Source organism: Sorex fumeus, unplaced genomic scaffold, assembly GCF_029834395.1.
Source record: "Sorex fumeus unplaced genomic scaffold, SorFum_2.1 ptg000072l, whole genome shotgun sequence".
NCBI classification, from domain to species: domain Eukaryota; kingdom Metazoa; phylum Chordata; class Mammalia; order Eulipotyphla; family Soricidae; genus Sorex; species Sorex fumeus.
Genome location: NW_026606129.1, coordinates 49763344 through 49782597, shown reverse-complemented (window position 1 = coordinate 49782597; position 19254 = coordinate 49763344). Strand labels below are relative to the sequence as shown.

Here is a 19254-nt window from a genome sequence, read left to right as displayed (position 1 = left end):
AATCTCCTCTGACATGAAATTTTGTTTCATATCTTTTGTCTTCTGGTTTCAGAAGTCAGAAAAGGAACTTTCTTACTTTTCTTTCTTTCTCTCTCTCTCTTTCTTTCTTTCTATTTTGGTTTCTCTTTCTTTCTTTCTTTCTTTCTTTCTATTTTGGTTTTTGGGCTGCTTTCAGCAGTGCTCAGGGTTACTCCTTGTTCTGCATGAGGAATTACTTCTGGCAGTACTCAGGGAACCATATGTGGTTCCAGTGATCAAACCCAGGTTGACCACAGCAGGGCAAGTGCCTTACCCACTGTATTTTCTTTCTAGCCCCCTTTTCTTTCTCTCTCTCTCTCTCTCTCTCTCTCTCTCTCTCTCTTTAGGTTTTACTTAATTTTTTAAAAGTTGTTCACAATAATTTATTACATTAAATATTATAACACCATTACCACCATCACCAAATCCTGCCCCAAAATAATTTATTTTGTATTGCTTGTTATGAATAATCCACTAAAAATGATCCAAAATTTTTCCTTGTAGGGAAGTGTTGTGAAGATTATTGTAGCTCACCCTGAAGCCATTAAGCCCTTGTACAAGAGATTACTAATATGTTGTTACAGGTTGAGCCTGTGTGCAAATATATATATATAAATATATATATATTCTATATATGTATTTTTTATCGAGATCTGTTGCCTTCTACTTTACACCCTATCAAATGTGGTATGTTACATCGTGGTGTAGAATATGAGATGTTGCTTCAGGAATTCTAAAATTTTGCATAAGATGATACATTTGGAATTAAATTTTTAACTGGATGGTGACTTTGGGATCTGGAGGCATCTCTGCAGTTTGTTGCTCTCTTCCGAGATTTATTTGTGAGTCTCTGGGTCATGGCTGTTAGTGAGCTTATATGGCACCAAAGGCAGTTCATGGGCATGACTACCAGGGTCCCAAAGAACAGGGAGATGGCGGGGGCAGGTCACTCATTCCTGACTTCATGCAAGCCTGGAGATTTCAGTCTTAAAACCTGCATTCTAGTCCCCTTTTCTAATTAGAATTATATGCCTGTCTTGTCTCTTATTTTTAGTTTATGCTTTACTAGGTATAGAATGTTTTGTCTGATTTTATTATTGTGACTGCCCAAAATTAGACAAATTTTTGCTGCCTTAGAAGACAGTTGTGTTTACAATTTCTCAGTTTTTAAAAAAACAGCACATTTCAGAGCTAGAAATTTAAAGTTTAAATAAAACATAAAGCTTCAAATAAAGTAGTAAAAGCTTTTCATGTTCACAGTTGCCTGTAATATCAAATGAATAAGAGTATGGTGAGCTCTTTTATTCCTATTACTTCCAAATATTATATCCTAGGATGTTTGTTTATTGTCATGTTAGATTATAAACTCTATTAGGATAGATGGGTTTGCATTGCTTTCTAATTCCATTGTCTGGCATATAGTGTTTGATAAACATTTATTGAATTAAAAAGAGTTGTGTATATATTATATAGCACTGTAGCTCTGTCCTCCCATTGTTCATCGATTTGCTTGAGCGGGCACCAGTAAAGTCTCCATTGTGAGTACTGTTTTTGGCATATGAAATACACCACGGGGAGCTTGCCAGGCTCTGCCGTGTGGGCGGGATACTCTCGGTAGCTTGCCGGGCTCTCTGAGAGGGATGGAGGAATTGAACCCGGGTCGGCCGAGTGCAAGGCAAACATCCTACCTGCTGTGCTATCGCTCCTGCCCCATATGTATATGCCTTGCATTATATTTATTATATATGCATGTATATGTATGTATATATACACATATATTGTGTGTTTTCAAAAGGCCAGCTATGCTCTGTCTTGCCGCCTGTGTTCTTTGGTCTCGGGCTGCTTCCCCCACCCTGGGGAGGCCGTCGGTGATAGGTAGGCGAAGGAAGGAACGAGGGCCAGGCTGGTCGGATCAATTGTAGTTTATTCCACTCCTCTTCTGCTTCTTTCTCTTGAGCCTGAGCCCCCTTCATTCTCCTTTTTGCTTCCCCCTTACTCTCCTTCCAGCCTCTGGATCTGACTTTGCCCCCTCTGCTCTTACAATCTTAGTTTATATAGCAATCATGTAGGGTGGTGATATAAAGGCTGGTTGAACATTAACAAATCAACAAAGAGGGGTAAGACCACTCCTCCAGGAGATTAACTCAAGGATAAAATCTATCTAAAGAGATTACTTCAGATTACTAGGAGGTTTGCTCAAGGGTGGGATCCCAACGAGGGTGTGTTCTTTCCTCAGCTAGTAATCCACTTAAATAGTTGTAGTAAATCTACTTCTAATATTTGTAGCAATGTCATTCTGTGTGAGCACAGTAAGAGATATAAACTTACAGTTTGGTTCTTCCTGAGGACATCTCACTATATATTCTGCAGTCCTCAGACCAGGTTAGTCTTCCTAACCCCAGCAGGGTCCTAGTCTCGTCGTTACTTTTGGATCATGACTGCATTTGTCCATAATCATGCCCTCAACTTATAGTTGAGTATTGTGGTGCTTTGGCCTGGCCCATTTCAATGCCAGGGTAGCTCACAGCTTGCCCTGGGTCCATTCAGTCCCTTGTCGGGATCCTGCTTTTGAGGTGCTAGGAACTAAGGGCAATTGAGTCAAGAAAGCGGAAGCCCAGGAGTAATTACTATTCAGTGTCAATCAACTCCCAAGTTAATATTAACTGTCTTCCTGTGTCCATACAGAAAGGACATTGCATTAAGACATAACTTGAATACAAGTTCAGTGTTCTTAGAAGGATCTGATCTTACAAGCTAACAGAATCTGATTAGGGAGAAAAGGTGATTAACTGGCTGGGGAGGAGAGCACAGAGAAGAGTTTACAGATAAACAGAGGAATGGGAGTGACTAGGGAGCACTGTGATTGGTGTAACTGATAAACCTAAGCTCCCTGTGGCAATGTTATCCTACAATATATAATATATATATACTATATATATTTGAAGGAGCTTCACAAGCACTACTTGGGGGCATAAGGGCAACTCTTAGTATTACTCAGCCTGACTTTGCAGGCCTGATGATTTCATGCTTGGCCCGGAGGTGTTGGTAGCCACCAGGTACCCTGGAGGGATCCAGGAACTCTGAGGAACCCTGTGTGCCAGGGATTGAATTCAAGGCATGTGTTTTTAACCTTTTGCTCCATCTCCCCAGCCCAGAGTTGAATCCTTTTTTTTTTTTTTTTGCTTTCTTCTCTTTACTGTTTTATCTGTTTCATATCTTTTTCATTTTCTTGTACTTTTTTTGTGTGTGTGAGGTGGCCACATCCAACCATGCTCAGAGCTTATTGATCATACTCAATATTTCGACACCAGACCTTTCATTATTATTTGGAATTTTACCCCAACACTCAGATCTGCCAAAAAGGCAACAGTAGACAGTTTGTTTTCTGTTGTTGATTATGAACAACATACAATGTCGTGTGGCCATAGTAGTGGCTGCGAGATTTTGGAATTACAAAATTTTAACAATTGAATATGGAGGGATTTCTCCCAAAACCTCTTGGGTTCCAAGATTTGTTCCTGAATCTCTTGGATCATGGCTGTTAAGCAGCTTGATCAGGAGCCAGAGAAGCCATTCGTGGGCAACAACTCGAGGTCTCATTGGGATAGGGAGGAGAGGGCCAGCTCCACCCCGTACCATGAGGCCTTGCGTGTCTCGTCACTGAGGGCCCAAACCTGACTATCTAGTGGCCTCTGGAGGATAGCGGCCACTGAGCCGCCAAGGGGGAGCAGGTGGAGGGACAGCATCCTTTCCCCAATGGGGTGGCCTGGTGACAGTAACCTACCGCAGGATCTGGGCGCATTTCAGCCCAAAGTCGCTGGGTTCGGAGATTTGTTTCTGAGTCTCTGGGCTCATGGCTGTTAAGCAGCTTGATCAGTAGCCAGAGAGGCCATTCATGGGCGGTGACTCGGGGTCTCATTGGGGTGGGGAGGAAAGGGCCAGATCCACCCCCATCCTGTGAGTCCCCATGTGTCTCGTCATTTGTGGGCCCAAACCTGACTGTCCAGTGGCCTCTGGAGGATGGTGGCCACCGAGCCGCCAGTGGGGAACAGGCCAAGGCATGAAACCTATTTCCACCTGGGGTTGCCCGGCACTGGTAACCTACTGCAGGGACCGCAGGCATTTCTGCCAAAAGCTGCTGGGTTCCGAGATTTGTTTCTGAGTCTCTTGGATCGAGGCTGTTAAGCAGCTTGATCAGGAGCCAGAGGGTCCTTTCGTGGCCGGCGACTCGGGGTCTCGTTGGGGCGGGGAGGAAAAGGCCGGCTCCACCCCCATCCCTTGAGGCCCTGTGTGTCTGTCACTGAGGGCCCAAACCTGACTGTCCAATGGCCTCTGGAGGATGGCGACCACCGAGCCACCAAGGGGGAGCAGGCGGAGCTACAGCACCCTTTCCCACCTGGGGTGGACTGGCGCCCGTAACACATTGTGTGGACCAGACGCATCTCTGCCAAAAGCCGCTAGGTGCCGAGATATGTCTCCGAGTCTCTGGGATCATGGCCGTTAAGCAGTCTGATCAGGAACCAGAGAGGCTTTGCCGTCAATTAAATAGCTGAGCCAGTGGTGGTGTGTGGGTGTGTCTCCCACATACCTAAATTTTGGCCGTTTACTTTCTTGGTAAACTTTGCCCGAATTTTTTGGGGTGGACAAAGGCACAGCAGCAATTTTGGGGTATCTGGAAGTCTGAAGACGCCATTAAGCTGCTGATGCACTTGCCTCACAGGTACAAATTGACCTGCTGGTGGCACCATACCCCCATTTTATAAGCATTTCTTAATGGGATCATGTAGAGAAAGCTTCAGAAGGGGGTCACATTGGAAAAAGTTGAGAAATACTAGCTTTAAAGGCTAGAGTGCATAACTGGGTTTAACCCTTGACTGTAATTTTTAAGACTTGACAGGTGTAGCCTTGTGACCCTCAGCACTGCTGGGAAGTTCCCTTCACCACCCCACTTAGGCATTTCAAAAAGGTAATTCACAAATGACTTGGAGGTAAGTGTTATCCAGTTAATACTGCTAGTATGCTAGGGGGATTCTGGACATTTCCATAGTTACCCATGCTATTACCATCAAAATCCAAGACTACCATCCAGTCAGGTTGTACCTTTACTAGTAGAGTGAGTTATTTAATAATACGTTTGTTTTGGGACCACATCCAGTACTTCTCAGGGGCTACTCCTGGTGTATTGCTTGAATTTACTACCAGAAGTTCTTGGGGGGACCTTTGGTGCCCAGGATTAAACCTGAGTCTCCTGCATGCAAAGTCCTCTAAGCTGTCTCTTGGCCCCTTACCTACCTTCCTTTTATCTTATTTAATCATTCTTGCTGTAAACTCTTTAATCTATCATAATGCTTATATAACCACAAGTTATTAAGGTTATTAAGAATTTAGAGACGCAAGAGAGATTGTACAGTGGGTAGAATGTTTGCCTTGTATGTGGCTGACATGGGTTTGATTTATAGCACCCTGTGTGGTTTCCCAAGCCTGCCATGAGTGATCCCTGAGCTCAGAGCCAGGAGTAAGTCCTGAGCACTGTGGGTATGGCCCAAACTATCACCCTTCCTGCAAAAAAAGAAGAGACGTATAAAGTAGGTATCCCAGTCTGTAAATGTTAGATATACTTAGTCCATTTTCAGAATTTCCATCACTGTCTGTCCTCTTGATAGGCGGATCTTACTTTTGACATTTGTATTGCTGAGTTTTTTGTTTGTTTGTTTTGAGGGGATATTCCCAGGAACCAAATCCAAGATCTCACACATGTGCTCTAGTACTAAGCAATATCTTTCAATCCAGCATCCATTTTAATGCTTTCATAGATGTTTTTACTGTAACTATACCAATCAATATTTTCTCAATTTCTTTTTCTAGACTAATTTTTGTTTTTATTTTTTGCTACTACATATTCATGGGCTGGAGTGATAGCACAGCGGGTAGGGTGTTTGCCTTGCATACAGCCAACCCAGGTTCGATTCCTCCGCCACTCTCGGAGAGCCCGGCAAGCTACCGAGAGTATCTTGCCCGCACCGCAAAGCCTGGCAAGCTACCCATGACGTATTTGACGTACCAAAAACAGTAACAACAAGTCTCACAATTTGTTGTGAGATGTTACTAGTACCCGCTCGAGCAAATCGATGAACAATGGGAGGACAGTGCTACAGTGCTACATATTCATAGTAGTAGTATGTTATATATACTATTATAATTGCATATTTATATACATTATATATGTATGCATATATATGTTTTCCTAGAACATACTCCTAGAAGTGGGATTGTTGCCTAGATCAAAGGCAGTTCACATTTAAAATTTTGACAGAAACTGCCAAGTTGTCTTCCAGAATTTTAAGATCACTCTGATAATTGAGTAGAGAATAGATTGATGTGGAGCAAGATTGGCAGTGGGTAGATAAGTTTGGAGGCTGTTGCAGTCATCCAGGCAAGAAATTATGCTCTTCGTTCTAAGATAACAGTGGAGATGAGGAAGGGTAGATTGATTCAAGAATAAGGTGGGTGGGAGAACAGATGGCATTGTTAATGAAGTAGATATGAGTAATAAAAAAGAGGAAGGAGTCAAGGATGATTCAGGTGGAATCAATTAGTGACATCAAATAGATTTGCCTTGAGATGAAACCTACTTGCCATAACTAGATTAGATACTTTACAACTTTGACATTTTATGGTTTTGAGACCCATGAGTTTCCTCATTTATAGATTAAATGATTTCTTAATTCTTTTTGTCTCGTATCTCATATTGTGGGTATATATTCTTCGATATCATTTTTTGGGGGGGCTACATCCACTGGTGCTCATGGCCTTCTGGTTCTCTGCTCAGGAATCATTTTTCACGCATTCGGAGACCACATAGGGTGCCAGGGATCGAACCTGGGTTAACCGCATGTGCAGGGCCCTGTGTTTGATTTCTGTACATGTGGCTTCTGAGCACCACTGGGTGTGACCCTCATAAAAATAGATCTCTTCCATGTCCTTCTAGTATTCATAGACTGGGGAAACAGCTTATAAGTAGAGAATCATTTGAGCAAGAGGACATATGCTTTTTTTAGGAGAGGACTTTCCTAACACTCCATAGTACTAAGATCTTTTATTTTTTTTCTTTTTGGGTCACACCTGACAATGCACAGGGGTTACTCCTGGCTCTGCACTCAGGAGTTGCTCCTGGCGGTGCTCAGGGGACCATATGGGATGCTGGGAATCGAACCTGGGTCAGCCGCGTGCAAGGCAAACACCCTACCCACTGTGCTGTCTCTCCAGCCCCAAGATCTTTCATTTCTTGTCTACAAATATAACTTCCTTTCCCATTAGCTTTGGTTGTTCTTCAGACATTCTCTTCTGATTTTGTAATCACATCCATCCAAGGGAATCCTTATTTTCCTCTTTGTTCCTGCTCTCCTACCAGCTTGGTGGAAAATTGTTTTTGCAAATCTGTTTTAAAAGAATGGTCTGCTTATTACTTCTGAATATTGATCTATCACAGGATAATTTACAAAATGGTCCTTATCATTTGTCCCTGTCTCTTTGCTCTTTTTCCAGTTTATGTTCATGCCATATTATAATAATTTTATTTATTTAGGGTTTTTTTTTTTCCATTTTGGGTCACACCTGGAGATGCACAGGGGTTACTCCTGACTTTTCACTCAGGAATTATCCCTGCTGGTGCTCAGGGGACCATATGGGATGCTGGAAATCGAACCTGGGTCGGTCGCGTGCAAGGCAAACGCCCTACCTGCTGTGGTATTGCTCCAGCCCCTTATTTTATTTTTTGAAATCACAAACTTGCTCACCTTCTAACCTAACCATGCTTACATTTACTTTATTCAGACCTGGGATCTTCCTTCATTCTCTCTAGATGTTCTTTGTATTTTTTACTATGGTGCTCAAAGAATACACTGCACTTGCCTGGGTTATATTATATATCATGCTATTGTGATTATTACAGAAATAATTTTGGTGACTCTTTTTTAAATTGAATCACTGTGAGATACAGTTATAAAATTGTTTATGGTTGAGTTTCAATCATACAATGTTCCAACACCCATCCCTTCACCACTTCACCAGTTTACATTTCTCATCATCAATGTCCCCACTTCCCTCCCTCTACCCACCCCCAGCCTGCCTCTATGGCAGGCACCTCTCTCTCTCTCTCTCTCTCTCTTTCTCACTCTCTCCCTCCCTCCCCTTTTGGGCATTATGTTCAGGGGACCTTGTGGTGCTGGGGTCACACTTGGCTTTGCATTCATCTTAACTGCTGTACTATTTCTCTGACCTCTGTGGCTTTTTTTCTTTTCCTTTTTTGGGTCACACCCAGCAATGCACAGAATGCACAGGGATTACTCCTGGCTCTGCACTCGAGAATTACTCCTGGCGGGCTATGGGACCATATGGGATGCTGGGAATCGAACCCGGGTCAGCCACGTGCAAGGCAAACACCCTACCCACTGTACTCCAGCCCGCTCTGTGACATTTTTTCATAAACCTTTTTCATGATGGAAAAGTTCTGTTTAGTTGTTTCTGTCATAAAAGAGAGTTAGATTTTGTCAAATGCTGCTTTTTTTTCTGTGTGATTGAGATGTAGACCTCTCCCTTTTGTTTTACTAATGTTACTTACATTGATTAATATTTTTACATTGAATCTTCATAATCCTGGGATAAATTTCATTTTGTTATGGTGTGTAGTTCCAAAATGTGTTTCTGGAATTGAGTGCGTGTTTTTTTATGCCTTTATCGACAGTGCGTATTTTCTTGTATCTTTAGTTTCCATATTAGGTAATACTGATTTCATAAAATGAGTCAGGAGGTATTATTCTCTCTTTATTTTTTTTTGATGTGTTTGAAAAGAATCAGTGTTAATTCTTTATATGTTTAGTAGAATTTAACAGTGAAGACATCTAGGATTCACTTTATTAGGAGGGTAGGGCACACAGCCAATCAGGGTTCTATCCCCAGCACCCCATATGGTCCCCCAAACTTGCCAAGAGTGACCTCTGAGCACAGAGCCAGGAGTAAGCTTTGAGCACCATGCGATGTGGTCCCAAAACAAAAACGCGCGCGCGTGTGTGTGTGTGTGTGTGTGTGTGTGTGTGTTCATAGGGAGTGCACCAATGGTGTGGTGCTGAGAAAGGCTCAATTCTGGAGATATCTAGACTGCTGTGCTGATTGTAGTATAGTGCTTGGACAACAGTATGGGCAGAATGCTAGGAGTAAGTAAGGAGCTTGGTGGTACAGAGCATTAAAATCAGGACTACAAACATAACTGGCATGTATGCTCTACCATTTTTGCTATTTTTCCAGCCAATAGTGATATGCTTTTTTGTTTTGTTCTGTTTTGATTTGATTTTTGGGCCACACCTGGCAGTGCTTGGGTTACTCCTGACTCTGCATTCAGGAATCATTCCTGACAGGTGGGATGCTTGGGTGTTGGCCGCATGCAAGGCAAGTGCCTTAACCACTATACTATTGCTGTGAGCTCATTGTTGTGTTTTAAAAATAATTTCCCCAATATTTTTAGATATTTTAAACCTAGAGAAGTTGTCTTGCTGTTTTATCAGAGTGATCCTGTGGGATACAGTGGTAGCCTCATGTGCAGTTGGGGGAGGCTTTCTCTTTCGTTGTTTTGTTTTGAGGTACATGCAGTGGTGTTCAGGAGTTACTCCTGGCTCTGCTCAAGGATAACTCCTTGCAGGGCTTGGGGAACCATAAGGGATGCCAGGGATCGAACCAGGGTCAGCTGCATGCAAGACAAATACCCCACCTGCTATATTACTGCTCTGGCCTCTCCTTTCTGTTTGTCTGCCTACAGAATATGGCTTTTGAAGGCTGGAGAGATGTATAGCTGGGCGCTTGCCTCGTACGTGACTGACTGGCTTTGATCCCTGGCATCCCCAAATAAAACAAAAATGTACTTCCAAGGGGTTGCTAAGTGATTTTTTTTCTTTTTGGGTCACACCTGGGAATGCACAGGGGTTACTCCTAGCTCATGCACTCAGGAATTACTCCTGGCGGTAGTCCGGGGACCATATGGGATGCTGGGACTCAAATCTGGGTAGGCAGCATGTAGGAAAGTACCCTACCCGCTGTGCTATATTACTGAAGCCCTGATTTTTTTTTTAAGGAATTGTTGTTTTGTTTTTCTTTCTTTTTTTTTTAATAGTGCCAGGGATTGAATCCAAGGTCTCATACATGTAAAGTATGTACTGTATTACTGAGCTACAAGTAAATAACCCTAATAAATTAAAGATTTTAAGTTTTTGGTTGTTTCGGTTGTATCTTTTCTTTATACTTTTGGCTTCATCTTCTATGGCTTTGTTTTAAATATACTGCCCTATCTTATTTTTTTATTTATTTATTTTATTTATTTATTGAATCACAGTGGGAAAATTTATAAAGCTTTTAAGTTTAAGTCTCGGTCATGCAATGATCAAACACTTTACCCTTCACCAGTACTTATTTTTCACCACCAAGAACCCCAATATACCCCCCTCCCCTCCCAATGCCTGTGAGGCAGATGAATTCTACTTAACTTTCTGTCTACTTTGATAACATTCATTATTTTGACAAAAGATGCACCATTATTGTTTAGAGTTTCCACCCAACAATCAGAACTGCTGTAAAGGCATTGTGAAATAATTTGTTTTCTATCGTTCATTATGAGAACCAAATTATGTCGCACAGCTGCGATAGCAGCCACACGATTTTGGATTTCTGATATTTTACTTATTAAGTTTGGAGGGATTTCTGCCAAGAGCTAGATAATTACAAGATTGGTTTCTGTGGCTCTGGAGCCATGACCTTGCCGGAGAGCCACTTGTGGGGGGCAACTCATGACCTCGGTAGAGCATGAAGGACAAGCCGGGAATATACTTCCCTATCTTATAATTATTTGATACTTTTTTAAAACTCTTTGAGTTATTTCCTGATAGCTCCCATTGCTAATTGTTTCATTATGTATTTTATAATTTTATACATAGTGTTGGGCTTAAATTACACAGTTTCATAAGGCCTCCTGATGTACATTTCATCTGTCTTGAGTGATAGCCACATGTGTTTCAAGAAATCAAAGGAAACTCTCCCTGTTCTCCACAAACTAGAATATAAGCTCCCTGAAATCGAGATCTTTTGTTGATTAGTGTCTTCTAACTTGTCTATAATAGTGCTTGATATCTACTAGGTATCCTTTCTGTCTTTAATAGTATCTATCTTTGCTAGCTGGTGGATTTGTTTTTTAATTTTCCTTGTAGTTTAGGTAACACAGTTACAGTAGTGTTACACTTACAGGTTTTTATTGTACAAAGTCACTGCACATCATCACCACCAAATGTGCCTAAGATTTTCTACTAGTCCTTTTTTTTTCCATTGAGGAAGAGGAGAGAAGGACTATTATAGGTGTTTCTTATTAATAATGATGACTGGGTGGGTTTTTTTAACATTTTGCTTGTTTGCTCCAATGATATGACTTTGACTCATGTTATGCATAAAGATGATTCTGTTCATATTATGATGAATGAGTGGTTGCCACCTTTCTGGATCTATTTTTGTTTCAGAGGCCTCACTTTTGTTGAGTTTCATATTTTTCTTTTCTTTTGTCTTCATTTCTTTTCTCTTCATATCCTTCCCTCCTTCCATCCATCCCTTCTTTTCTCCCTGTTTCCCTCCCTCACTTCCTTCCTTCCTCCCTTTTTTTTTCCACTTTTTGGGAGGCAAAAACAGTGCTCACTGTTTACTCTTGCCTCTTTGCTCAGGGATCATTCCTGGAGGTGGAGAATTGAAATGGGGTCAGTCATGTGCCAGGCAAGCACCTTACCCCTGTATTATCTCTTCAGATCAAGTTTCATACTCTGAGCCATCTTCAACTTGTTTTTTCTTGGTGATGCCAGGGATTGAATCCAGGGCTTCTCATATTGAAGGCAAGTGCTCAGCCACTGAACTTCAACCCTGGCCATTTTCAGTGTATTTTAACTTATCCTCATATTTCTATTTTGGAGGATGAGAAGGCATATTGTATATATATATGTTTTAAAAATGAATATTATTTAGGGGCCAGAGAGATAGTAGAGGGGTTAAGTAGCTCTTGACTGTATATGGCTGACCCTGAATCTGTCTTTGGCACTGCTTATGGTCCCCTGAGCATTTGCTGGGAGTGACCCTTGAGAACAGTCAGTGGCAAGCCTGAGAACCACTAGGTGTGACCTAAAAAATAAAGCAAAGAAAATTTTGATTAAGTATTACAGGTTACAGACTAAAGCAACATTTTCAGGATTGGAGAGAAGTTTAATGAGCTAATTATATCACATGTGGAAGGCCAGATTCCATTCTTGGCACTGCATAGTCCCTGAACACTGCAGGGAGTAACTCTTTAGCACAGAGCTAGGAGTATTCCTTGAGCCCCTGAATGTGGCTTCCAAAACAGACAAAAAATCAAATTATTTAAATAATAGTTTGGCTGATAGTGAGAATGACGTCTCACAAATAATAGTAAGAACTTAGGTAATTATAAAACATAAGGAATTATAGATGAAAAGTAGAAAAATCACAAAGAGAAATTTTTTTCTAACCTAAAGATGTGAAAAAGGGGGTGGGGGTGGGATAGGGAACCTAAAAACACTTCTGGAGGGAAGTTGACACTGGTGGCAGGGTGTTGGAACATTGTATGTTAAAAACTCATCTACGAGTAACTTTGTAACTCATGGTATTTTCATAAAATAAAATTTGGGAAATTAAGACATGGAAAAAGATTTTAAAAATTAAGAAAACATATGGTACATTTTTATGATTAGTATGCCTACTGTGGGGAAAAACTTTCCCATATCAAGGGTGGGTACAACTTAATAGTTTTTTTTTTCATTTGTTCATAATTAACTTTTATTGTTCATCATTAAGTCATTGGGCAGAGTCTGGCAAACTCCCCGTGGCATACCAAATATGCCAAATACCAGTAACAATGATGGGTCTCATTCTCCTAAAGAGCTTTGAATATAATCTCAGGGCTAGGATGAAAGAGACGTTACTGGGGCCTGCTCAAGACAATCGACGAATAACATTAAGTCATTAGGGTATACACCCAATGGTGCTTGAGGCCATTCCTAGCAAGGTGCTCAGGAGTTGACCTGGTGGTGCCAAGGCAATTATGTGGTGCCAAGTATAGAACCCAGGATCCCACATGCATAATATATTTGCCAACTCTGAGCCACCTCTCTAACTTCATCTTTTTTTTTTTTTTAACTTCTTGAGAGTCACACCCGGCATTGCTCAGGGGCTACTCCTGGTTCTGCACTCAGAAATTACTCCTGGCAGTGCTGGAGGCACCCTATGGGATTCTGGGGATTGAACTCAGGTCAGCTGTGTGCAAGACAAATGCCCTATCCGCTGTACTATCGTTTTGGCCCCCATTAAATCATTTTTAATGAAACGTATCTATATATTTTGGGAAGTGTTGGGATCATACCCAAGGTCTTATACATGGAGATAATTGTTCTGTCACTGAGTCACATCCCTGACCCGTTATGAAATTTGGAAGCTATTTAGCAGTTCTGGGGGTTACATTAAAAACAAATGAAAAAAAAAAACAACAGTAAAGAAGAGGCCAGAGTGATAGTACAGCAGTATGGTATAAATTTATGTCATACTGATATAAAAAACTAGGAACTGACCTACCACTTGTGATTGAAGTTCTTAGTTCTAATTGTCAAAGATCTTTAAAAAAAGGGTTGATAATTGTGGGGGTCATGTGATAATAATGACTAATATTGCTGCTTCTTTGTTTTGCAGTTCCAATTCCTAGCAGATATGATCGGCGAGTGTCAGGTATGTGTCTCTTTCATAATACACTGCTGAAGTACTATTTTAAGTTAAGGTTGTCTTAAATAAAAGTTGATTTTTCACATTGAAAAGTAACTTTATATTATATAATATTATAAAAATTAACTGTGATTCTTCTGTGATTATCTGATTCTTCATTATGCTTCAAGTTTTGAGTATGTATATGAAAATATGTACATATTTTCATTTTTAATATGCCATATTTATTTATTGGGGGGTTCACCATTCTAGTGGTGCCCAGTAGCTATTCCTATCTCTGCTCAGAAGTGATCCTTAGGAGTACTCTGGGATACCATATGCATACTGTCACTGTCACTGTCCTCTTGTTGTTCATCAATTTACTCAAGTGGGCCCAGTAACATTGTGAGACTTATTGTTACTGTGTTTGGCATATCGAATATGTCACGGGTAGCTTGCCAGACTTTGCCGAGCGGGCGAGATAGAGATACTCTTGGTGACTAGGGACATGATACGTACATATTTTTATGTAAGTATTTTTAATTACATAAAATTCGGGCTGGAGCCATAGCACAGCGAGTAAGGCCTTGCACGCGGCCGAAATGGCCAACCTTGCCGACCCAGGTTTGATTCCTCCGCCCCTCTTGGAGAGCCCGGCAAGCTACCGAGAGTATCTTGCCCACGTGGCAAAGCCTGGCAAGCTCCCCATGACATATTCAATATGCCAAAACAAAAACAGTAACAACAAGTCTCACAATTTTTTGTGAGATGTTACTGGTACCTGCTTGAGCAAATCGATGAACAACAGGAGGACAGTGCTACATAAAATTAATTACATAGCTGTAATTTGTTTAATATCATTGAATTTTTTCATTCTTATTGTTCTATAGCTTCTAAAAACTCCTTTTCATTTCCCTATTTCTGATGCTCCAGATAATATGGACATTAATTTTTTGTATATATTTTGGGATCTTTAAAATAATTTTCTCAGTTAAAGTGTTAGGAGCAGTATTCTCATGTTGAGGACTAAACACAGCCTTTTTTTTTTTCCTGTTACTTTTAGAGATATAATCTATAGAATAGGCTCAGGGGAAAAAGATACTTTTTTCCACCATCATCTTACTATTGTGAATATGCTTATTCCTTTAATTTTTTTTTTGGTTTCCATAATTTTTATTTTCACGCAAATACAAAAAATAAAAAACCCTTATATTTTACCACCATAAGAATCTAAAACATATTAATGTGTTTAGGTGCCTAATGCATTTGAAGTGTCAGCATACTTGTAAATAATTTTCTTTATTTTTCCTTTAAGTAGGGATCTCTCTATATATCTATCTATGTATGTGTATAAATATATCCCATGGTTAATCATTATAGAGGAATACAAAATGTGTAAATTTTTTTTATCATTTTTTTATTAGTGAAACACCATGAGGTACAGTTATAGACTTAGAAATTTTTGTGCTTGGGTTTCAGTTATACAATGATCAAGTACCCATCCCTTCACCAGTGCCCATTCTCCCCCACCACGGGTCCTAGCATCCCTCCCACCCCCCATTCCCCCCGTCCCACCCTGCCGCTGTGGGCAGGGCATTCCCCCTTGTTCTCTCTCTCTTCTTTTGGGTACTGTGTTTTGCAAGAGAGGCATTGAGTGGCAATCATGTTTGGTCTATAGACTACTTTTAGCATGTCTCTCCCACCCTGGGAGGGTCTTCACAACACCCTTTATCTTCAAAGATGTCACGCCACTGGCCGAGCAAGTGAAAACAGAGATAGACAAATGGGACTATCTTAAACTAAGAAGCTTCTGCACCTCAAAAGAAACAGTGACCAAAATACAAAGACAGCATACAGAATGGAAAAGAATATTCACCAAATACACATCCGACAAGGGGTTGATATCAAGGATATACAAGGTACTGGTTAAACTACACAAGAAGAAATCACCCAACCCCATTAAAAAATGGGGCGAGGAAATGAACAGAAACTTTCGCAAAGAAGAAATCCGAATGGTAAAAAGGCACATGAGAAAATGCTCTACATCACTAATCATCAGAGAGATGCAGATCAAAACAACAATGAGATATCATTTCACACCACAGAGACTGGCCCACATCCACAAGAACAAAAGCAACAGGTGCTGGCGCAGATGTGGTGAGAAAGGGACCCTCCTTCACTGCTGGTGGGAATGCCGGCTGGTCCAACCCTTTTGGAAAACAGTATGGACGATTCTCAAAAAATTAGAATTTGATCTCCCATTTGACCCAGCTATAGCACTCCTGGGAATATATCCCAGAGAGGCAAAAAGGTATAGTCGAAGTGACATCTGCAATTGTTTGTTCTTTGCAGCACTCTTTACAATAGCCAGAATCTGGAAAAAACCTGAGTGCCCAAGAACAGATGACTGGTTAAAGAAACTTTGGTACATTTACACAATGGAGTACTATGTAGCTGTTAGAAAAGATGAAGTCATGAAATTTACATACAAGTGGTACTACATGGAAAGTATCATGTTAAGCGAAATGAGTCAGAAAGAGCGGGATAGACACAGAAAGATTCATCTGGGGAACATTCCTTTAATTTAGAATGTCAAGTTGCACCTCAGCTTTAGATGGCATTTCTTTGATTATTAACAAAAATAAAATGTGCAAATGAAGGAAATGTATTTTTGTGTGAAATTGGTTTAATAATATTTTTCCACTTATCTATTATGGTTTACTTTTTAAATTTGTTTTTGGGCCACATCAAACAGTGCTCAGGGCTTGCTCCTGGCTGAGCTCAGGGATCATTCCTGGCAGGTTCGGGATTATATGGGGCACTGGGGATAGAATCCAGGTCAGACACATACAAAGCAAACGTCCTACCTGCTGTATCATTTCTCCAGCTCCTGACCTACTTTTTTTTTTTTAATACATTTGAGTTGATTCCATCATGGTTTTGTTTAATGTTTGAGTCCACACCCAGATGTGCCAGGAACTACTCCTTGTTTGCCACTCCTTGTCTGGCAGTGCTCTATACATTGGGATCACTCGTGACAAGTCTTAGGGGATCATATGGGATGCTTGGGGATCAAACCTGGATCAGCCGCATGCTGAGCAAGTACTCTACCCCACTATACTATCTCTATAGCCTTTGGCTCCAACTTTTCAAGTTTTTAATACAAAGTTTTCCAGGTTGGCTGAGCTACTTTTTTTTTTTCTTTGTGGGTCACACCCAGCAATGCACAGGGGTTACTCCTGGCTCTGCACTCAGGAATTACCCCTGGCTGTGCTCAGGGGACCATATGGGATACTGGGAATTGAACCCAGGTCAGCTGTGTGCAAGGCAAACGCCCTACCCGCTGTGCTATTGCTCCAGCCCCCTGAGCTACTTATTTTTATTTTACTACTTGTAATGGACTAAAATAAGTTAATGTGTGACCAGTACAATACAGCTTGGTACATAGCAGTACTTATTAAACATTGAGTATGTCACGAGGAGAAAGAGTACAGCAGGTAGGGCATTTGCCTTCCACATGACTGACCCGGGTTCAATCCCCAACACCTCATGAGTCCCCTGAGCCCAACTAGGAATCATCCCTGAGCACCACTGGGTGTTGTCCAAAAGGAAAAAAAAAGTTTTACCTTTTGGATACATCTAGAATTTATTTGGCTTTAGAGTTGGAATGTAAATGTTCCATAAAATTTATATTAGTTATATATGTCATATTCTTTTATATCTCCTTATTCTGGAAAGATTTCTTGATTTTAAATAATCCTATAACCTATTACTTGGTAAGGCTGTGGTTCCCCAGTCCTTTTCTTGAGAAAATCTGTTTATTTATGTTAGCATAAGACTCATTTCTGGGGGCCGGAGTGATAGTACAGTGGGGTATGGCATCCCATATGGTCCCTTGAGCACAGCCAGGAGTGATTCCTAAGTACAGAGCCAGGAGTAAACCCTGAGCATCGCTGGGTGTCACTCAAAAAGCCTGCCCCCCCCCCAAAAAAAAGGAAAATGGACTCATTTTTTTTCTGTTTATCCCTGTGCTGAATCCTTTCATCCCCACTAATTGGTATTACCCTTTAATGGAATAGGACTTCTGGAAGATGGAGCACATAATGACATATTTCAGAGGCAACAGGTGATGTTAGTTCATGAATTGTTTCTTGAACTGTCTGTGCAGTTCGTTCTTGAGCTCAGTATAGAATTCAGAGATATATAGTAGAACCCCCCCCGCCCTTAGCCTTTGCGATCTTATTTAAGATTTAAAATTTTTAATACTATTCACATGTTAAGTGAAAATTATTTAGGGGACAAGGAGATAGTTTAAAGGACTGGAGTACATGCCTTACACTCAAGAGGCCCCAAGGTTGATCCTTGCAAGGCACTGCATGGCCCCTGCAGCACTACCAGGTATGACTCTGGCAGCCCCAGCACTTTTGGGGCAAGTAGCATCACGTTGCCAAGACAGAGCATTGAACTCTCTGGTTGTCATTGTATCCTTAGGAGTGAACATTGCTTAGGAGTCCCCCTGCTGCTGCTCATTCCCCCACCCCTGCCAAAAAAATAAATTAAAAAAGCCAAAGAAGAGTGGCAGGAGAGATTGCAGGGGTTAAGGTGCTTGTACTGCATACAGCTAACCCCTGTTTAGGCCCTGGGACTTCATATGGTCCCCCAAGGGCCACCAAGAGTGATCCTGAACCATAGAGCCAGGAGTAAACTCTGAGTACTGCTGGGTGTGACCTGAAAATCAAAAGAAAAGTGGAAAGAAAATATTTTAAAGACTGCAAAATGATTGTTGAAGAGAGAAAGCAGCCTGTAGTAATAGCTGAGTTTTTTGAAATGAAGAATGACTCAGAGAGATAATACAGTGGTTAAGGCATTTTCCTTGCAGCAGCTAATGTGGGTTAAAACTCAGGTGACCACGCATGTTCCCCTGAGCACTGCCAAGAGTGATCCCTGATTATAGAGCTAGAAGTAAGCCCTGAGTATGGACCAAACTTCCCCTCCCAGGGCCTGGAGCCATAGTACAGCAGGTAGTGTGTTTACCTTGCACACGGCCGACCCAAGTTAGATTCCCAGCATCCAGTATGGTCCTCTGAGTACCTCCAGGAGTAATTCCTGAGTGCAGAGCCAGGAATAAACGCTGTGCTTCACCAGGTGTGACTCAAAAAACAAAATAAAAACCTTCCCTTCCCAAATAAAAATAAAATAAAGAATAAATGCTAGGTGCATTAGATTTAAGGTATTTTCTAAATGCCTTTCTTATTAAATGTAGGGCTCACATTAATATTATTAGGTACAGAGTCAGAGAGACAGTACAGTGGGTAGGGTACTTGTTAGCCCTGATTGAGTCCCTGGAACTACAGTCAATCCCCTGACGCGACTAGGAGTGATTCCTGAGCATCAGCCCTACATACCATTGAGTGTGACTCCTAAACAAAAAATAAAACAAAAAATATTCTG

General features: G+C 41.1%; 1 protein-coding gene across 2 annotated transcripts in view; it reads left to right on the top strand.

The window, feature by feature from the left end:
• The window catches only part of PRKAR2A (protein kinase cAMP-dependent type II regulatory subunit alpha), a 94026-nt gene that overhangs the window by 32592 nt on the left and 42180 nt on the right, over window positions 1–19254 (top strand). For both annotated transcript variants that reach the window (XR_008794486.1, XM_056128965.1), the window contains exon 2: window positions 13795–13830. Coding sequence is in view for 1 of the 2 variants with exons in the window: in XM_056128965.1 (XP_055984940.1) it covers window positions 13795–13830 (36 nt within the window). In the remaining variant the exon portion in view is untranslated. The remainder of the gene's footprint in view (window positions 1–13794; window positions 13831–19254) is intronic.